The 15,427-nt window shown below is 44.1% G+C and overlaps 2 protein-coding genes across 2 annotated transcripts in view; one reads left to right on the top strand and one right to left on the bottom strand.

Moving 5' to 3' along the window:
• LOC308174768 (calpain-5-like) overlaps nt 1-15,427 on the top strand; it is a gene marked incomplete at both ends in the record, with an annotated part of 33,871 nt that overhangs the window by 9,120 nt on the left and 9,324 nt on the right. The window contains 5 exons of the mRNA XM_080549868.1: nt 4,669-4,861; nt 5,518-5,693; nt 9,127-9,204; nt 9,342-9,537; nt 10,492-10,614. Of these exons, the coding sequence (XP_080405994.1) occupies nt 4,669-4,861; nt 5,518-5,693; nt 9,127-9,204; nt 9,342-9,537; nt 10,492-10,614 (766 nt within the window). The remainder of the gene's footprint in view (nt 1-4,668; nt 4,862-5,517; nt 5,694-9,126; nt 9,205-9,341; nt 9,538-10,491; nt 10,615-15,427) is intronic.
• Nucleotides 11,882-13,537, bottom strand: LOC308174770 (E3 ubiquitin-protein ligase TRIM21-like; the record flags this gene model as incomplete). The annotated part of the gene is made up of 1 exon (XM_080549870.1): nt 11,882-13,537. The coding sequence occupies one exon, from the start codon at nt 13,535-13,537 to the stop codon at nt 11,882-11,884; it is 1,656 nt and encodes a 551-aa protein (XP_080405996.1).

Genomic DNA, 15,427 nt, shown 5'->3' with positions numbered 1-15,427 from the left:
CTGAGACGAAATCGTGTGGATCTAAGACCACAGGTAACGGTCCCAGAGACAGATTCTCAACAACAAAGCACTGCAGAAGTGTTAGATGCTCCCAGGAGTGAGCAGTTTGGTCAGAGTTCTCCGGACCGCAGTGACTCCGTCATGCCAAAGGGGGGCAGCACACCCTCTGAGACCTGTTGCAGGCCTAAAAGGACTGTTAAACCTCCTGAGAGACTTATTGCACAGTGCTAAAAACCATGTGGACTGTGGGCATGAGACAGAGTAAAGAAAAGAGGACACTTATTGTTGAGAGTTAAATGTAAATGAAAATGTTTGTGGAAAAAAAAAGTTTGTAAAGAGATATGTGATACATATGCTTATTATTTGAATGCATAGGTTCATGTTTGAAATGCAGGTTTATTATTGGAATGCACAGATTTAAGAACAGTCAGAAACTAATGTTTTGTTATATGACTACAAGAAAAGAACAAGTTGTTTTGTTTTGAAAGAAGGGAAGATGTGTTGTTATTATAGTACATAACATTGGTTCCGCCCTATGTTGTTGTACCCGGACCGGGGGACCGGGGTGAGAGCGACAGAGTGTCTGGAAGACGGATGTGCAACGTGTTATTAAAAGCCAGTTAAGAAACCCCTGCCTGTTTATTCCTAGTTAGGAATACTGGAAACAACAAACATAACAATAGGTGTTTTTATAGCAGCGGACATGCAACCATACTTCGTGGTCGAGAACACAGGATTTAGAGACACCTTGAATGTAATGAAGCCTCGTCACTTAGTTCCCTCTCGTCCACATTTCAGCCAGGAAGTCATACCAGACCTTTATAAGAAAGTACAAACTACAGTTGTCCACGACTTATCCAAGGCACCTGCTATCACTCTAACGACCAATGGGTGGACGTCTAGGGCCACAGAGAGTTATTTAACAGTAACGGCGCACTATCACACCCAACTGCCACTGGAACATGCAAAGCCACGTCCTGAAACTCGCCCCATTTATGAACAGCACACAAGCATACACCTGGCAGAGGTACTGTAGGAGGTAGTGTCAGAATGGAAGTTGGAGAGGCGAGGACGAGTGTTGTATACTTGCTGTATTTCGAACTCTGTGAGGCCATTGGTGTGGATGCCCTGCTACTTGACCGCTACCCATGGGTATAGAGTCCTTGGATTTGTTGGAGAGGCTGGCGCTGGGTCTACAGCGGTCAAGGACGGAGTGGCAGATGCCGCCTCTGCAGAGAGTGAGGACGATCGGCACCGGAGACTCAACGCTGCCCTGGGTGGCTACAGGAGAGAGAGACTGAAGAGAAGACTCATGGATATTGCGCAGGAGGATCAGGAGCTTAGCAGGAGTCTGGTTCAGCAGGTCAGACAGTCAGACGCTAAGTTCATTCAGAGACTAGACGAGTGGTCATCCACGATGCGCAGAGTCAGCTCTACGATGAGCAGCATCAGCTCTAGTCGCAACCGGTGGAACATGGTGGGTTCAGCTCCCATGCTGCCATTCTGTTCACTGCACCGTTCACCCTACCGTGCACCCTACTGTTCACCCTACCGCTCACCCTACCATTCACCCTACCATTCACCCTACCGTTCACCCTACCGTGCACCCTACCGTTCACCCTACCGTGCACCCTACCGTGCACCCTACCTCTCACCCTACCGTGCACCCTACCTCTCACCCTACCTCTCACCCTACCGTGCACCCTACCTCTCACCCTACTGTGCTCGCCAGCCCAGCTGGGAGAACACTTTGCATCAGGAGCACTATCCGCCTGCACATGGCAGCTGTCCACCCTTACTGCGTACCGTTGACCTGAACCAAAGCTGCGTACCGTTGACCTAAACCAAAGCTGCATACCGTTGACCTGAACCAAAGCTGCGTACCGTTGACCTAAACCAAAGCTGCGTACCGTTGACCTAAACCAAAGCACTCATTCATATGTCTCACCCGCGGCAGGCACCTCCTCCTGCAGGTTCATTCTCCTGCCTGTGATCAGCGCAGCAGAACTCCGACTCCGAATGGAGATGGCAGCGTGTATACCATTTCCATATATGGTTCCATATACCATATACTTACTTACTTACTTGCTTACTTACTTACTTACCATTATGTAAATGACCAAAAAGCTCCTCTTGTTTGTGCTTGTACACTAACCCACTAACCCTTGTTTGATACATAACCTAAGACACATTGCAGTTTTTGACAGTTTACATTTTGACAGGAGCCAAAATTATTATTTTTCTGTTTGTATTGTCTCATATACTTTTTGTTTGAGTCAACCCCATCTAGTGGCCGGAGTGGGATATAAACAGGCAGGTGATTCACCTGGAGGAGTGGCCGGGGCAGGAAGACAGTCTGTGACCTCACTTCCTCTTACCAAGACGCGATAGAGAATGCTCCTGTTTTGTTTGACACTTCTCTTTAATTATCTTTGCAATCCTTATTTTCATTTATACTCTGAACATCTAAGTTTTGTAGGCCGAATGCCGGCCGAATGGCAGTCAATGGCAGGCCAAATACTTTTGGCTTACACGTGAGCTGTAGCAGCGCTCCAATTGGCTGTCTCCTATTCCCCGGTCGGGGCGCAGAAAAATGCGCCCTGAGCATGCGCAGATTATAGGCTTACCTAGGCTGCAGCCTAGGGCCACTACCACTAGGGGTAGTAAAAATAAAAAAATGAGACTTGAGAGCCCTGAATATCCGGTTGTTAAGTCTGACGTCAAACGTGACGTTTTGCAATTTCCGGCTCCAAACCAGAAATTCTCCGCACCAGAATACCAGTGTACTACAGCGGTAGAATGACAGTTCAATCGTGTTTTAGACTCGGATCTATTCATACAACAAGGGACACAGCACTTTGCCGTTTTCCCCATATTGTCAGGGTATTTGAGCCTCGGAAAAGCGCTATATAAATATAATTTATTATTATTATTATTGCGGCATTTCGAAGACAGCGCCTCAGCCAACTTTGGACCCGGAAACACGTCACGACTTAACAACAGAGACAGACAACAAGGAGAGGAGAGCAACAGAGAGACAGACAACAAGGAGAGGAGACCAACAGAGAGACAGACCAACAAGGAGAGGAGAGCAACAGAGAGACAGACAACAAGGAGAGGAGAGCAACAGAGAGACAGACAACAAGGAGAGGAGAGCAACAGAGAGACAGACAACAAGGAGAGGAGAGCAACAGAGAGACAGACAACAGGACAGCAACAGAGAGACAGACAACAGGACAGCAACAGAGAGACAGACAACAAGGAGAGGAGAGCAACAGAGAGACAACAGGACAGCAACAGAGAGACAGACAACAGGAGAGGAGAGCAATAGAGACAGAACTGAGGTGAGGTGAGCAACAGAGATAGTTCAGGATGATAACAAACAGTTCAGTATGACAGAGACAACTAATAGAAAGACAACTGTATGATTATAGAGTTTACATGTTCAAGGAAATATTGTATGATAATAGAAAGGTACACTTTAATTTAATTAAAGAAGTAACAAAGAACACATTTATTATCACAATTGCATTGTGTTCCATGTCTTTCTCCATTGAACAAATAATGCCTAGTTGAATGGCTAAACAAGACAACTGTCTGGACAGTACAATCCATTTGAGCTGCTAGAATTATTCACCTTACTGCTGCACAGATAGACAAAGGGTATAAGTCCATTCTGTTAACATTAGGTCTACTCTGCTAACAAAGACTATTCCAGTTGATTTGTCAGTTGTGCATTATATTTTTGTTGTGTTTGCAGTTTGCCCTTTAATAAGTTAAAATATATAATATATAATATAATATATAAAAATAATTAAGTTATATATATATTCTCATGTTAAAATCCAGATTTTAAAGTTGATATTCTTCCCCGTGGAGCATGCCCGTATAACCTGTGCCCCACCCAAAATTGTTATCACCAGCCGCCACTGGAATTAACCATTACAGACATGTTTAAAAAGTTTGCACAAGTTTTTGTCCAGCTACTGTCCATGCTTTTTGAAAGATATATGTGGTGTGTGGCGGTCCCGCGCGCCCGTCCGTTCAAGTCAACTGGTATTACCAGTGCAAGAGTTCGCTCGCCAACTAAAGCACTCGATTACCGTTGATATAAACATACTATACTAGCACATAAGCACAGTATGGGAGAACTTGGTGATAAGCATAATACCAGTTGACTCAATTAGACATGCTCTCTGCGCTGCGGGCTATGCGCGATGCAGGACAGCTGAGAGGAGACGGTGTGTCTGTGCACTGTCTCTATATCACAAAATGTACATTTGATAAGTAAAAGTAAGCTAGCTAAGTAAGTAATCTAGCTAACTATGATTGGAAACGAAGTACTATCCAGTTAGAATTATAGAAGATCTAGATGGCGTGCCGCGGCAGCCAGCACCAGACACGCTTGAGACACGCGTCTCACATGAGCTGTGCGGCTACTCTAACCCGTTAACATGGCTACTCTAACCCGTTAACATGGCTACTCTAACCCGTTAACATGGCTACTCTAACCCGTTAACATGGGCACCAAAATGAAACGCACACGCGCTACTGAGCTTGACGTCCACGGTGTGGTCCAGGCCTTAGGCTTCAGTCCATTGTGTGCTCTCTGATCTCTGTATCTCTTCCTGACCCAAACTTCTCTGGCTGCTCCCTCTGTGTCTCCAGGCTCTCTGGTTGCTATGAGTCGTTGGACAGGGGCCACACAGGGGATGCGGTGGTGGATTTCAGTGGAGCTGTTGCAGAGGCCATCAACCTACAGGCAGAGGCTTTCCATTCTGACCAGGAAAAACAGGACAAACTCTTTGAAGATCTGCTCAAAGTCTACGACAATGGGGGAATAATCTGTAGCTCCATTGAGGTCTGTCGTCTCTTTACAGTTTTTTTCTGCTTCTGTTCTCTAAGTGCTCCAACTTGCTTAAGTAAATAGTGCTTATTGAGCGGAGCAAAACATACTTAATGCCGCAGAATACTCCACAGCATGAAATATTAGTCTACGGTTAAGATTGGCCGACTTTTCTCACCTTTTGGCATTTTTTTGCACATGCGAATTGGAGCCCTAGGTCTTCACTACAGCAGCACATACCTCGACACTAGATGATTAACACATTATACAACACGTTGATGAAAATAAGCATTGTGATTGGCTGAGAGGTGTCAAAGTTGTGATTTAATAATGCTAATGTCACGGTTAAATCACCTATTATAATATTCCTAAGTAGATTTGTGTATCTTCTTCCCTTGACAACGTTTGTAGTTAGGGGAACTATATGTTTCAGCCCAGGGCAGAAACCACCAGAATCACATCACAAAAAAAAATCTTTAAATATTGTTTTCTTGTCAAAATCTTTGGATTTGTTGTGTAACCATGAGGCCATGATTTAATAGTCAATATTGATATGATTTAGTCAATATTGTCACAGTGTGTGGTGCCTAACTCTCCCTAACTGTGACAATACTAATGATAAATCACTCTCTGGCATCATTGCTTAAGTAGACTGACTGTCACTCTGTCAGGCGTCACCATGTGAGATTGAGTCGCGTATGGCGTGTGGCCTGGTGAAGGGACATGCGTACTCAGTGACAGCGGTGAAGAAGGTACGGCTGTCTTTCTTCCAAAAGAAGACCACCCCCCTGATACGCTTGAGGAACCCCTGGGGCAAGACTGAGTGGAATGGAGCCTGGAGTGACAGGTGAGGAAGTCATTCAGCAACAGTAATCTACGTAGTATCTACTATCTACCTACTACCTATCTACTATCTACTTACTATCTATCTACTATCTATCTACTATCTACGTAGTACAAGGGAGTAGGTTTGGTCTCAACATTGGTAGGGACCAGAGCAAGTGAAGAAAAACGCAAGTGCAGGGAATTATATTTTTCTAATGAAAATGTATAGATGGAGGGTGTGTGTGTGACCAGTGACCACTGCAAAAATGCTGTATTTACATTAAGATATGTATTTACATTAAGATATGTATTTACTTTGAAATAAAAAGGATCCTAAATAAAAAGGATCAAAGACTAAAATAAACAGAAAGTATAACAATATTTCTACAACAACATTTATTAATATATTCACACTCAAAAAGGTACCTGTGCAACACTGAATATAAAATAAAGTTCTCACATAAATCACAGCAAATCAACATCCATAAAATAAAATACATAAGTAACATCAAGTTAGAATTTCAAGTAAAATTAATAATAACAACAACAAAAAATACATAAGTAATATGTATGGCAGTTAAATATAATAGTATCCCTTGTTTTTCTAATTTCTCCAGTCTTCTACTCTACATTCCTAATCCCATTGTTTTGTTCATTGGTGTCTATTTAAAGAATCCAAACACCTGCCTACGTCTGTCATTGACAGATGCAAACTGTTTTTATTTTTTTATTTGTTTTATTTCACCTTTATTTATACAGGTAAAAACGCATTGAGCCCCAAGGGCTCATTTTAAAGTGTGACCTGTTCACAGGCATACAACAACAACATCCACCACAAACAAATACAATACAAAACCTGGTCTAACCTGGTCTACATAGTCTAAAACTAAACTAAAACTACATAGTCTAAAACTAAAACTAGCCTAAAACAGTCTAAGATAGTCTAAAACTAAACTAAAACTACAAAACCTAAAACTAGACAGCTAAAGAGCAAGGGACAGGGAGGGGTCAGCAATGTTTGCAGATATCTTTCAGATGGTCAAGGGCCTCTTGGTCTACATGGCACACAGCCACATTATGAAGGCGCTGCTGTGACATCTTAACCATGTTTTGAGCCTTTTGAGCACTAACGCTTCGCTCAGCTTCAGCGGACAACCAATAACAGCCTAAGCAGCTGCTCATCCTCATTAAATAAGCCTCTAACCTCACTTGGCATTTCTCTTAGGATATCTGCAGCTTCACTACTTGACATGATGGTATTCTGATGATGACATGATGGTATTCTCTAAGAGGAACATTGGCAGCTGAACCTCCAAACTGTCTCTGTTTATCTCTGGATACTGTCCGATGACATCGTCCATCTGCCCAGTCAGGAGAACATCCTCTAGTCTTTAGGGTTAGGGTTAGGGTTAGTCAGGAGAACATCCTCTAGTCTTTAGGGTTAGGGTTGGGGTTAGAGGAGATGATATCGTCCATCTGCCCAGTCAGGAGAACATCCTCTAGTCTTTAGGGTTAGGGTTAGCGTTAGTAGGAGAACATCCTCTAGTCTTTAGGGTTAGGGTTAAGGTTAGAGGAGATGATATCGTCCATCTGCCCAGTAAGGAGAACATCCTCTAGTCTTTTCAAGACCTGCAAATCTGGTTGGTTGAACCGTTCTTTGAATTGAACTTTCAGACTGTCCAGCAGCTTGTAGTACTCCTCTGCTGATTATACTGATTGGCCCTGTCACTGAATCTGTTTGGAGGATTTCTTTGGTGAGGGATTTGAATCTGCTCCAGACCCAAGGACTCTGTCACTGACACTGCCTTCTCTAACACTTCTTTAAACTTTTCCTCTTTTTTTGAAGAGTTGAGCCAACACACTCAGCAGCAGCCTGCATTCCTCAGTTTGGGAGTGCTGTTTGTAATGACTTATTTAAGCTCTCAAGCTCCCCCAACACTTCTGATGCTGCAGTCCAGGAGGCCATTGGCCCTTGTACCAGAGTCAGAACCAACTGAGGCCATTTCCTCCAAACTAGACAGCACAGCTTCATACTGACAAAGTACTGTCTTCACAGTGTGTCCACGGACTGTCCACACTAGTTTTTGTACGCCCCTCTGATATTGCTTGTGCAGCCAAAATCCCCTAGAATTTTCCTGACTGGTTGCTAAGGGTTCCAAGTTCATGCACCCACTGCAAGGCATCACGTATTAAGGGAGAGGCACTGCGAGCAGCTTGTGTTATCAGATTGATACAGTGTGCACCATAACGCATATAGAGCCAGCTAACTGCTCACCAGTGGCCCCTGACCCCACATACAATCCCACAAAGACTTCCTGTGGCACCAGGTCGTGGTCCACATGTCTAAAATCATAAAGACATTTGCTCTTTTCCCTGTATATCCTGAGTGCCATCCATTATAATTGAAGACTGAACCACTGGTAAGGACCTGATTGTTGCTGTAATGTCTCGGACAATTGTGTTACCAAACAAGCACAAGTATTACTTTTGGCACTGTGGACTGACGTAATCTTGGCAATGAGTGAGCCAAGAGGAAAGAACAGGGTCATCATTTGCAAGGAACTTCACAAGGTGGTACACATTCCCTTCATGTCCCTCATGTAATGCTACTCCCTGCCCAGCAAGATACCTTACACTACCCATTACTTTCTCCAGACAGTGCCTTGCCTCTTCCAGTTTTTTTGCCCATGCACTTGATATCTGTGTGTCAACTGGAGCTTGCTCATGTGCATTGACTCTAATGATGGTGTGCTTTGCTGTCTTGATGGCGACTAAAGCTACCTGTAGCATTCTTCCAGTTATTGAAACCATTTGTACCGAAGGCAGGGTCATTCTTTTTTTCCAAAGTGGTCATTTTTATGGTGCATGCTTTGACACACTCAAAACAAAGGACCCTTTTCAAAGTTGGATTATAATGAAGCCATGACTGTACCAGTTCACCTGAAACCTGATGGGGGTTTATATCACATGCATTAAGAAATGTATTGACTTTCCAAAGTAGCTCAAATGTTTTAAAATAGCAGTGGTATGATAATTGCAAAATCACACTTATTGTAATTGTAACTCCAGTTAAATGAATTTTGACCTCCAAAATGTTGGTAGGGACATGTCCATACCGTCCATATGCAAACCTACGCCCTTGACGTAGAATATATGTTACGGTACATGTGGGAAGACGGTACATGTGGGAAAACTAGGGTGCTACATCGACTTGGTACATGCTGGCATGTCTAACCCTAACCCTAATCCTATCCCTAACCCTAACCATACCCCTAACCCTAACCGTAGCACCTAACCCTAACCCTAGTTTTCCCACATGTACTGTCTTCCCACATGTACCGTAACATATACACTCTATATTTCATTTCACAGTCTCCCTCCTCTCATATCCTCTCATATCCTCTCCCCTCTCCCCTATTTCCCCTCTCTCCTATTCCCCCTCTCTGTCACTTCAGCTCAGCGGAATGGCAGATGATTGACAGCATGGAGAGGGACAAGTTTGGCATCACAGTCGAGGATGATGGAGAGTTCTGGTGAGTGTAATCATAACATTTGAACTAATATCTTGCCAGTGTGAGAGTGTTTCTGTCTGTCTACATAGTCTATATTAATTGGTTGTGTGTGTGCGTGCGTCTTTGCATGTGTGTGTATATGTGTGATATCTCCACAGGATGGCATTCTCAGACTGGTGTAAGTTCTTCACAGACACATATTTGTGCCGTCTCATCAACACTTCCATGATCAGCATCCAGAAGACATGGAGTGAAGTGGTGCATTTTGGGAGCTGGGCCAAGCAAGCAGAGTCTCTTAACAATCGCTGTGGAGGCTGCCTGAACCACAAAGAGACCTTCCTACAGAACCCACAGGTACTGACCAGGGCCGTTTGGGAGATATGCGAGGCCCTGTGCGAAGTCAGATTTGCGAGGCCTTTTATAATGACGTAGGCTACTACCGGTATTATAACCGCGTGACACGCACGCACCGATATATTGCAAGAAATGCGCTCACATGCTGTGCTGATAGACAATACAGTAGAATATCTACTTATTTAGATAGTTTACAACCATGTTTGTTTCATTTCAAACCTTTTATACTCGTAAAGGATTATGATTTAGGATAAAGCAGTCATCATACCCAACATTAAATACGCACAAGCCATTATTGACATGAATAGAGATGTTACTCACCACTTCTTCGGTGCTAACGGGAGCCTCACTTGTTTTTAGAAATGTTTCGAACGAACCTCTAAGCGAGGCCATGAAGCCTTCCTTTCTTTTGTTTTTATTTATTTTTTCAGCACCCGATTCAAATGTTCTTCCTCGGTCTCGTTCCCTCGGCATTTTGTCCGTTGCACTAAGCAGTCACTATGCACAACAAGTGTCAACGCGCGCCCAAAATTCACGTTTCACGTAAGGTGTCATAGGGGGAAATTACTTTTTTTTATATAAGGACTGTTGCTAAGAATCTCCCTGTCCTCACAGTCTACAGGTATGCTAGATGTTAGATATATGATTGACTATGATTATCACATGTGTGAACATTTAGAAATGTATTAAAGGCAAAAATTATAATATGGTCCCTTGCCTGGCGCTTTGGAGGGCCTCGCCAGCCAGTTTTTTTTTTTACCCTGCCTCACGGGAGGCCCTCCAAAGCGCGAGGCCCTGTGCCACCGCCCCAGCTAGCCCCCCCTTAAAGCGGCCCTGGTACTGACCCCACACCAGCATGGTCTTCGTAATCTTCTTAACTAGTTTTAATAGTTTTACACTCTCAGTGCCTGGTCCTCATGTATATATTGTACAGTATGTCTGTCCTCTGTACAGTTCCTGTTTGACGTAACCAAGGAGGAAGATGAGGTCCATATCTCCCTCCAGCAGCGAGACATGAAGATCCACAGGCGCATCGGGCAGGGAGAGAACCTCACCATTGGCTTTGTTGTCTTCAAGGTAGGAGACGAGATAGTGGGACTAGGTTGTGAGACTGGACCAGTGAGGGTTAAGTGGACAGAGTGTTTGTCTAGGCCAGGGGTGGGCAATTCATTTTCACAATGGGCCACATGAGAAACCGGGACTATTGTTGAGGGCCGGACCAGTAGACAAACTTATAACATCACGTACAGAAGATGTGTATCATATTACAATCACAGTCACCCTTATTAAACTGTTTAATCATATCTGATACCCTTTGCAAGCCATTAAATCAATAACATTATTATCAAACGTACATTCTGTTAAGTGTAATTGCGTCACACACATGCAGAGACATGTCAGATACAGCCCAGCCTTGAACACATGACTCTACATACATGATGATGATGCATTTTATTTATAAAAGCACTTTACATATAAAATCTCAGAGTGCTTACAACACAGTAGATAAAGCAATAAAAACATTCAATTAAAAGGCTAAAAAAAGGCTCTATTAAAAAGGTGGGTTTTAAGGCCCCGTTTAAAAGCATCCACAGACTGTGGTGCCCTTAGGTGGTCAGGGAGAGCATTCCACAGCCTGGGAGCAGCCGAGCAGAAGGCCCGATCTCCCATCGTGCGGAGCTTGGTCCTGGGGGTCTTGAGGAGGTTGGTGCCAGTAGAACGGAGGGTGCGTGAGGAGGTCTGAGGGGTATGGAGGAGTTCCTTGAGGTAGGGGGGGGCAGTTCCATGGATGCACTGGTGGGTGAGGAGGGAGACCTTGAATTCAATTCTGAGGGAGACGGGGAGCCAGTGAAGTGATTTGAGGATGGGGGTGATGTGATCATATTTGCGCACCCTCATCAGGATCCTAGCAGCGCTGTTCTGGATGTATTGAAGTTTCTGGAGGCAGCTGCTAGGAATCCCGATGAGGAGTGCGTTGCAGTAGTCCAGTCTGGAGGAGACAAAGGCGTGGATGAGCTTCTCTGCATCTGCCAGAGTGAGTGCAGGACGGAGTTTGGCAATGAGACTGTTTGACTTCTCTGGGTGTTCAAATTATTATAAATCAGATGCTCTCATACTGTATTTTCATTATTAGCTAGTTATTATTGTAATGTTTACCTATTTTACTGTATCTGACATTGCTACTGCATATTCACCATCTAGCAGACACACTGAGAGCACAAAATATTATGATAACAAACCATAACCAGCTCAGAAATTACTCTGTGTGGGGAAATATACCATAATCTTTCCTAATGAGTGACAACAGATAAAGATGAATATAAATGCTTATTTTACTGCTTGGTCAGTCAGCGTGATTGACAGGAGAGATGGTCAGAGGGGCAGAGTTTTTACCACCATCATTCAGGTAAGGGCTGAAGAATGGATAGAGTTTCTCAGTGAAGGTGCAGCCAGTGAAAGAGTAGATCAGAGACCTGGCCTCCACATCATAAAAGGAGACCTGGCCCTCCTCGTAATCCACAAACACCCCCACCTTCTGGGGCTTCTCTCTCAGGGACAGGGGGACATCAGGGTCATCGAGTGCCTCATACTCATTTCCATTCCTCAACCAGACAGTCCGGTATCCATTCCTAGGGCTCAGTGAGATCTTCCCCTTCCTGTTGATGGACTCTCTGGCCACTCCTACAGCCCAGTCAGTCTTCTCCTTCACCTCCACTTCATAGTAAAACCTCCCTGAGGAGAATCCCTCCTTTCCTAAAACACAGTTACACTGGGAAAACCTCCCTATGTTATCACGGAGATTCTTACTTGTCTCTCCAGGTCTAACTTGTTTCCCATCGTCAGACAGAATGAGATATGGACTTGCTGTATCAGGGTCCAGAGTCACGTCCGCTGCATACTGCTGAATCATCTTCAGCTCAACATCGCACAACTTCTTCACTTCGCTCGTAAGTGTCTCCTCCAGCTGAGACACAGCTCTCCTCACAGTCCCCATGTAGAGATCACTGTGAACACTGACCTCAGACCAGTCCTTGGTGTGTGGAGGGGTGGACAGGGAAGGGAAGCTCTGGAGGAGGTGGAGGTGGTCCTCAGTGTGTGAGAGCTGCTCCAGCTCAGTGCTTCTCCTCTGTAGCTCAGTGATTTCCTGCTCCAGCTCTTTAATCAGCCCTTCAGCCCGCCTCTCTGCTGCTTTCTGCTTCTCCTCGATCACGTCAAGGAGCTCAGCCTGGCTTCTTTTCATGGAGTCCACCAGAGCAGTGAAGACCTGTACACTGTCTGCTTTCTCTCTCTGTGCATATTTCTTACTGAGATCTACTGAGTGTTTGATCTCTGAAACCTTCTGCAGTCGCTCCTGGATCATCTGCTGAACATCTGCCTCTGTCTTCCCCAGCTGAGCCTTCCTCTCTCCATACTCCTCCTCTATGAGGACGGTGTCATGGGTCTTGTGGTCTGTCTCAGTGCAGAACTGACACACACACATTTCATCACTCCTACAGAACAGCTCCAGGAGTCTGTCGTGCTTCTTACACATCCTGTCTTCCAGGTTCTCCACAGGGTCGATCAGCTTGTGTCTCTTTAAGCCTGCGACTCTCTGATGAGGCTCCAGGTGAGTCTCACAGTAAGAGGTCAGACACACCAGGCAGGACTTCAGAGCCTTGAGCTTCGTCCCAGTGCAGACGTCACAGGACACTTGTCCAGATTCGACAGGGGACTTGTCTTCAGCCCTGACTCTCATTGTCTTGAATTTCTCTACGACCTCTCTAAGCGTTGTGTTGACGCGAAGCTCAGGTCTTCCATAGAACGTTTCCTTACACAACGGACACAGACACAATTCACTGGTGTCCCAGTATCCTCTGATACAGGCCATGCAGAAGCTGTGTCCACATGGAGTAGAGACTGGGTCAGTGAACACATCCAGACAGATGGAACACAGGAACTGCTCCTCAGACAGGAGACTGCTGGAGGAAGCCATATCTAGAGAGACCAGAGGTGACACCATAAAGCATTTCCTGGAATCAATCAGATCTCGATAGTTTCAGCTATGGAGCTGTCAAGACTGTCTTATGAGATTATACAGCGACTAATGATGATAACATTATTCTACATCACATAGAAAATAGTCCTTCAACCAAATCAATATGTTTTACATGCTGAACTGTCTATAAACCAAACTGGTAGAGACTACACAACAGTTTATCTTGACATGTCATTGTAAGTCTCAACTCACCTGTCTGTGATTCTGTGAGAGAGTGGACGCTGTCTCTGTCCTTTATACTGTATGAGTGATAGATGTCTCTGTCCTTTCTACTGTATGTGTGATAGATGCCTGTTTGAGGACGATTTCTAACAAGTTTGAGAGAGTCTGCCCTTGTCCACGATACACTTTATGTCTCTACACAGTTTAGTTTCATTTCAGCTGCCTGACGTTGAGATGCTCCTCCCCTCCCAGTACAGCTCTCCTCCCTGGAACAGAGTTAACCCTTTACAGGCTGCTCTGTTTCTAACATGTGGTTTTACACACACACTCTTCTTACCTGTCATTAAGAATCATCAATCATCATATTGTTCCCAGTCAGTATAAACTGTAATCAGAATAATATTTGTGATCAGGGACCTCATTTATAGAAAGTACTTTGGATAAAATGTTGAAAACCACGTCAACGTAGTGATTTATACAGTTTCAACTTGAGTCGATTTGACCGTGGAAACGATCGTAGCTCTACGTCGGGTATTGACCTTGACGTACGCACATTACCTACTGGTTATGCAGAGTTATTACAGGCATGTGAGCCGCACTGCCTACAGTAATTCATGCAAAGTGAAACTAAAGTGGCTTGTGATAAAATTAACGATGTTGTTATCAGCTGAGAAAATAAGTTTAATTCAAGATTTAAACTGAACTGATGTTTATGATTGTATTACAGTCTTCCTTTATATCCCCCCGGAGCTGTCAAGGTAACGCCATCTCCCCTTCAACATGCCTAGTGCGTTATATATTATACATACAAACATACATACATACATACATATTCAACATGCCTAATGCGCTAAATTATACTGGATTTTTCTCCGGAGAACGCAAGGTCAATACTCGACGTAGAGCTACGATCGTTTCCACGGTCAAATTGACTCACGTTGAAATTGTATAAATCACTACGTTGACGTGGTTTTCTACGTACGACACGGGTAAGATCAACATTTGATCCAAAGTACTTTCTATGAATGAGGCCCCTGGTCTTGTTAAAAACCCTACACTCTGCATCAATCTTTCTCTTTTTAACGAGCAGACATTTCTCTCCTCAGCATCTCTCCAACTGCACATTACAGTGAAGATGTGTAACATAGTCACGCACGCACAAACGTAAATTTAAAATAAAAATTGTCGCCTTCAAAATAAAAGCAATGCAATTGTACTGGACGCATTTGCCTACACTAATTTACATGTTATTTCTATTATTATGAAAAAAATATTGTTTTACCTCACGCAGGGCCGGCCAGGGACAGCCATAGGGACGCATGCGGCCCGGGGGCCGTACAATGCCCAGGTCTGGTCTAGGCAGTGGGGCGTTAGTCCACGGTATGTTCCATTCCCCCTCAGTAAAAAAAAAATTGGGTGGAATTTCACTTTTCTCTTGAACCGTTGAACAAACAGCAAGTCAGTGGAAGTTTGAAATTATGGGCGAACATTATTTAAAATGTCCGGTTCATATCAGAGACAAGAATTACAATTTCAACAAGACCTGTAATCACACATGATTAATATGCATATGTGTGCAAGCTGAAACAACTGTGGAAATCAGTCAAGTATTTATAGTACCACAGCATATAGTTGTTCTTGTTTTGCCCACTGCAATTGTCACAGTTGTCACAAGGTCCACATGTGTCCAAC

This window comes from Nansenia antarctica (assembly GCF_963989245.1).
Source record: "Nansenia antarctica genome assembly, chromosome: 20".
In the NCBI taxonomy this organism is placed as follows: Eukaryota; Metazoa; Chordata; class Actinopteri; order Argentiniformes; family Microstomatidae; genus Nansenia; species Nansenia antarctica.
Note: the sequence above shows the minus strand (reverse complement) of the source record. Positions and strands in the feature narration are given on the sequence as shown.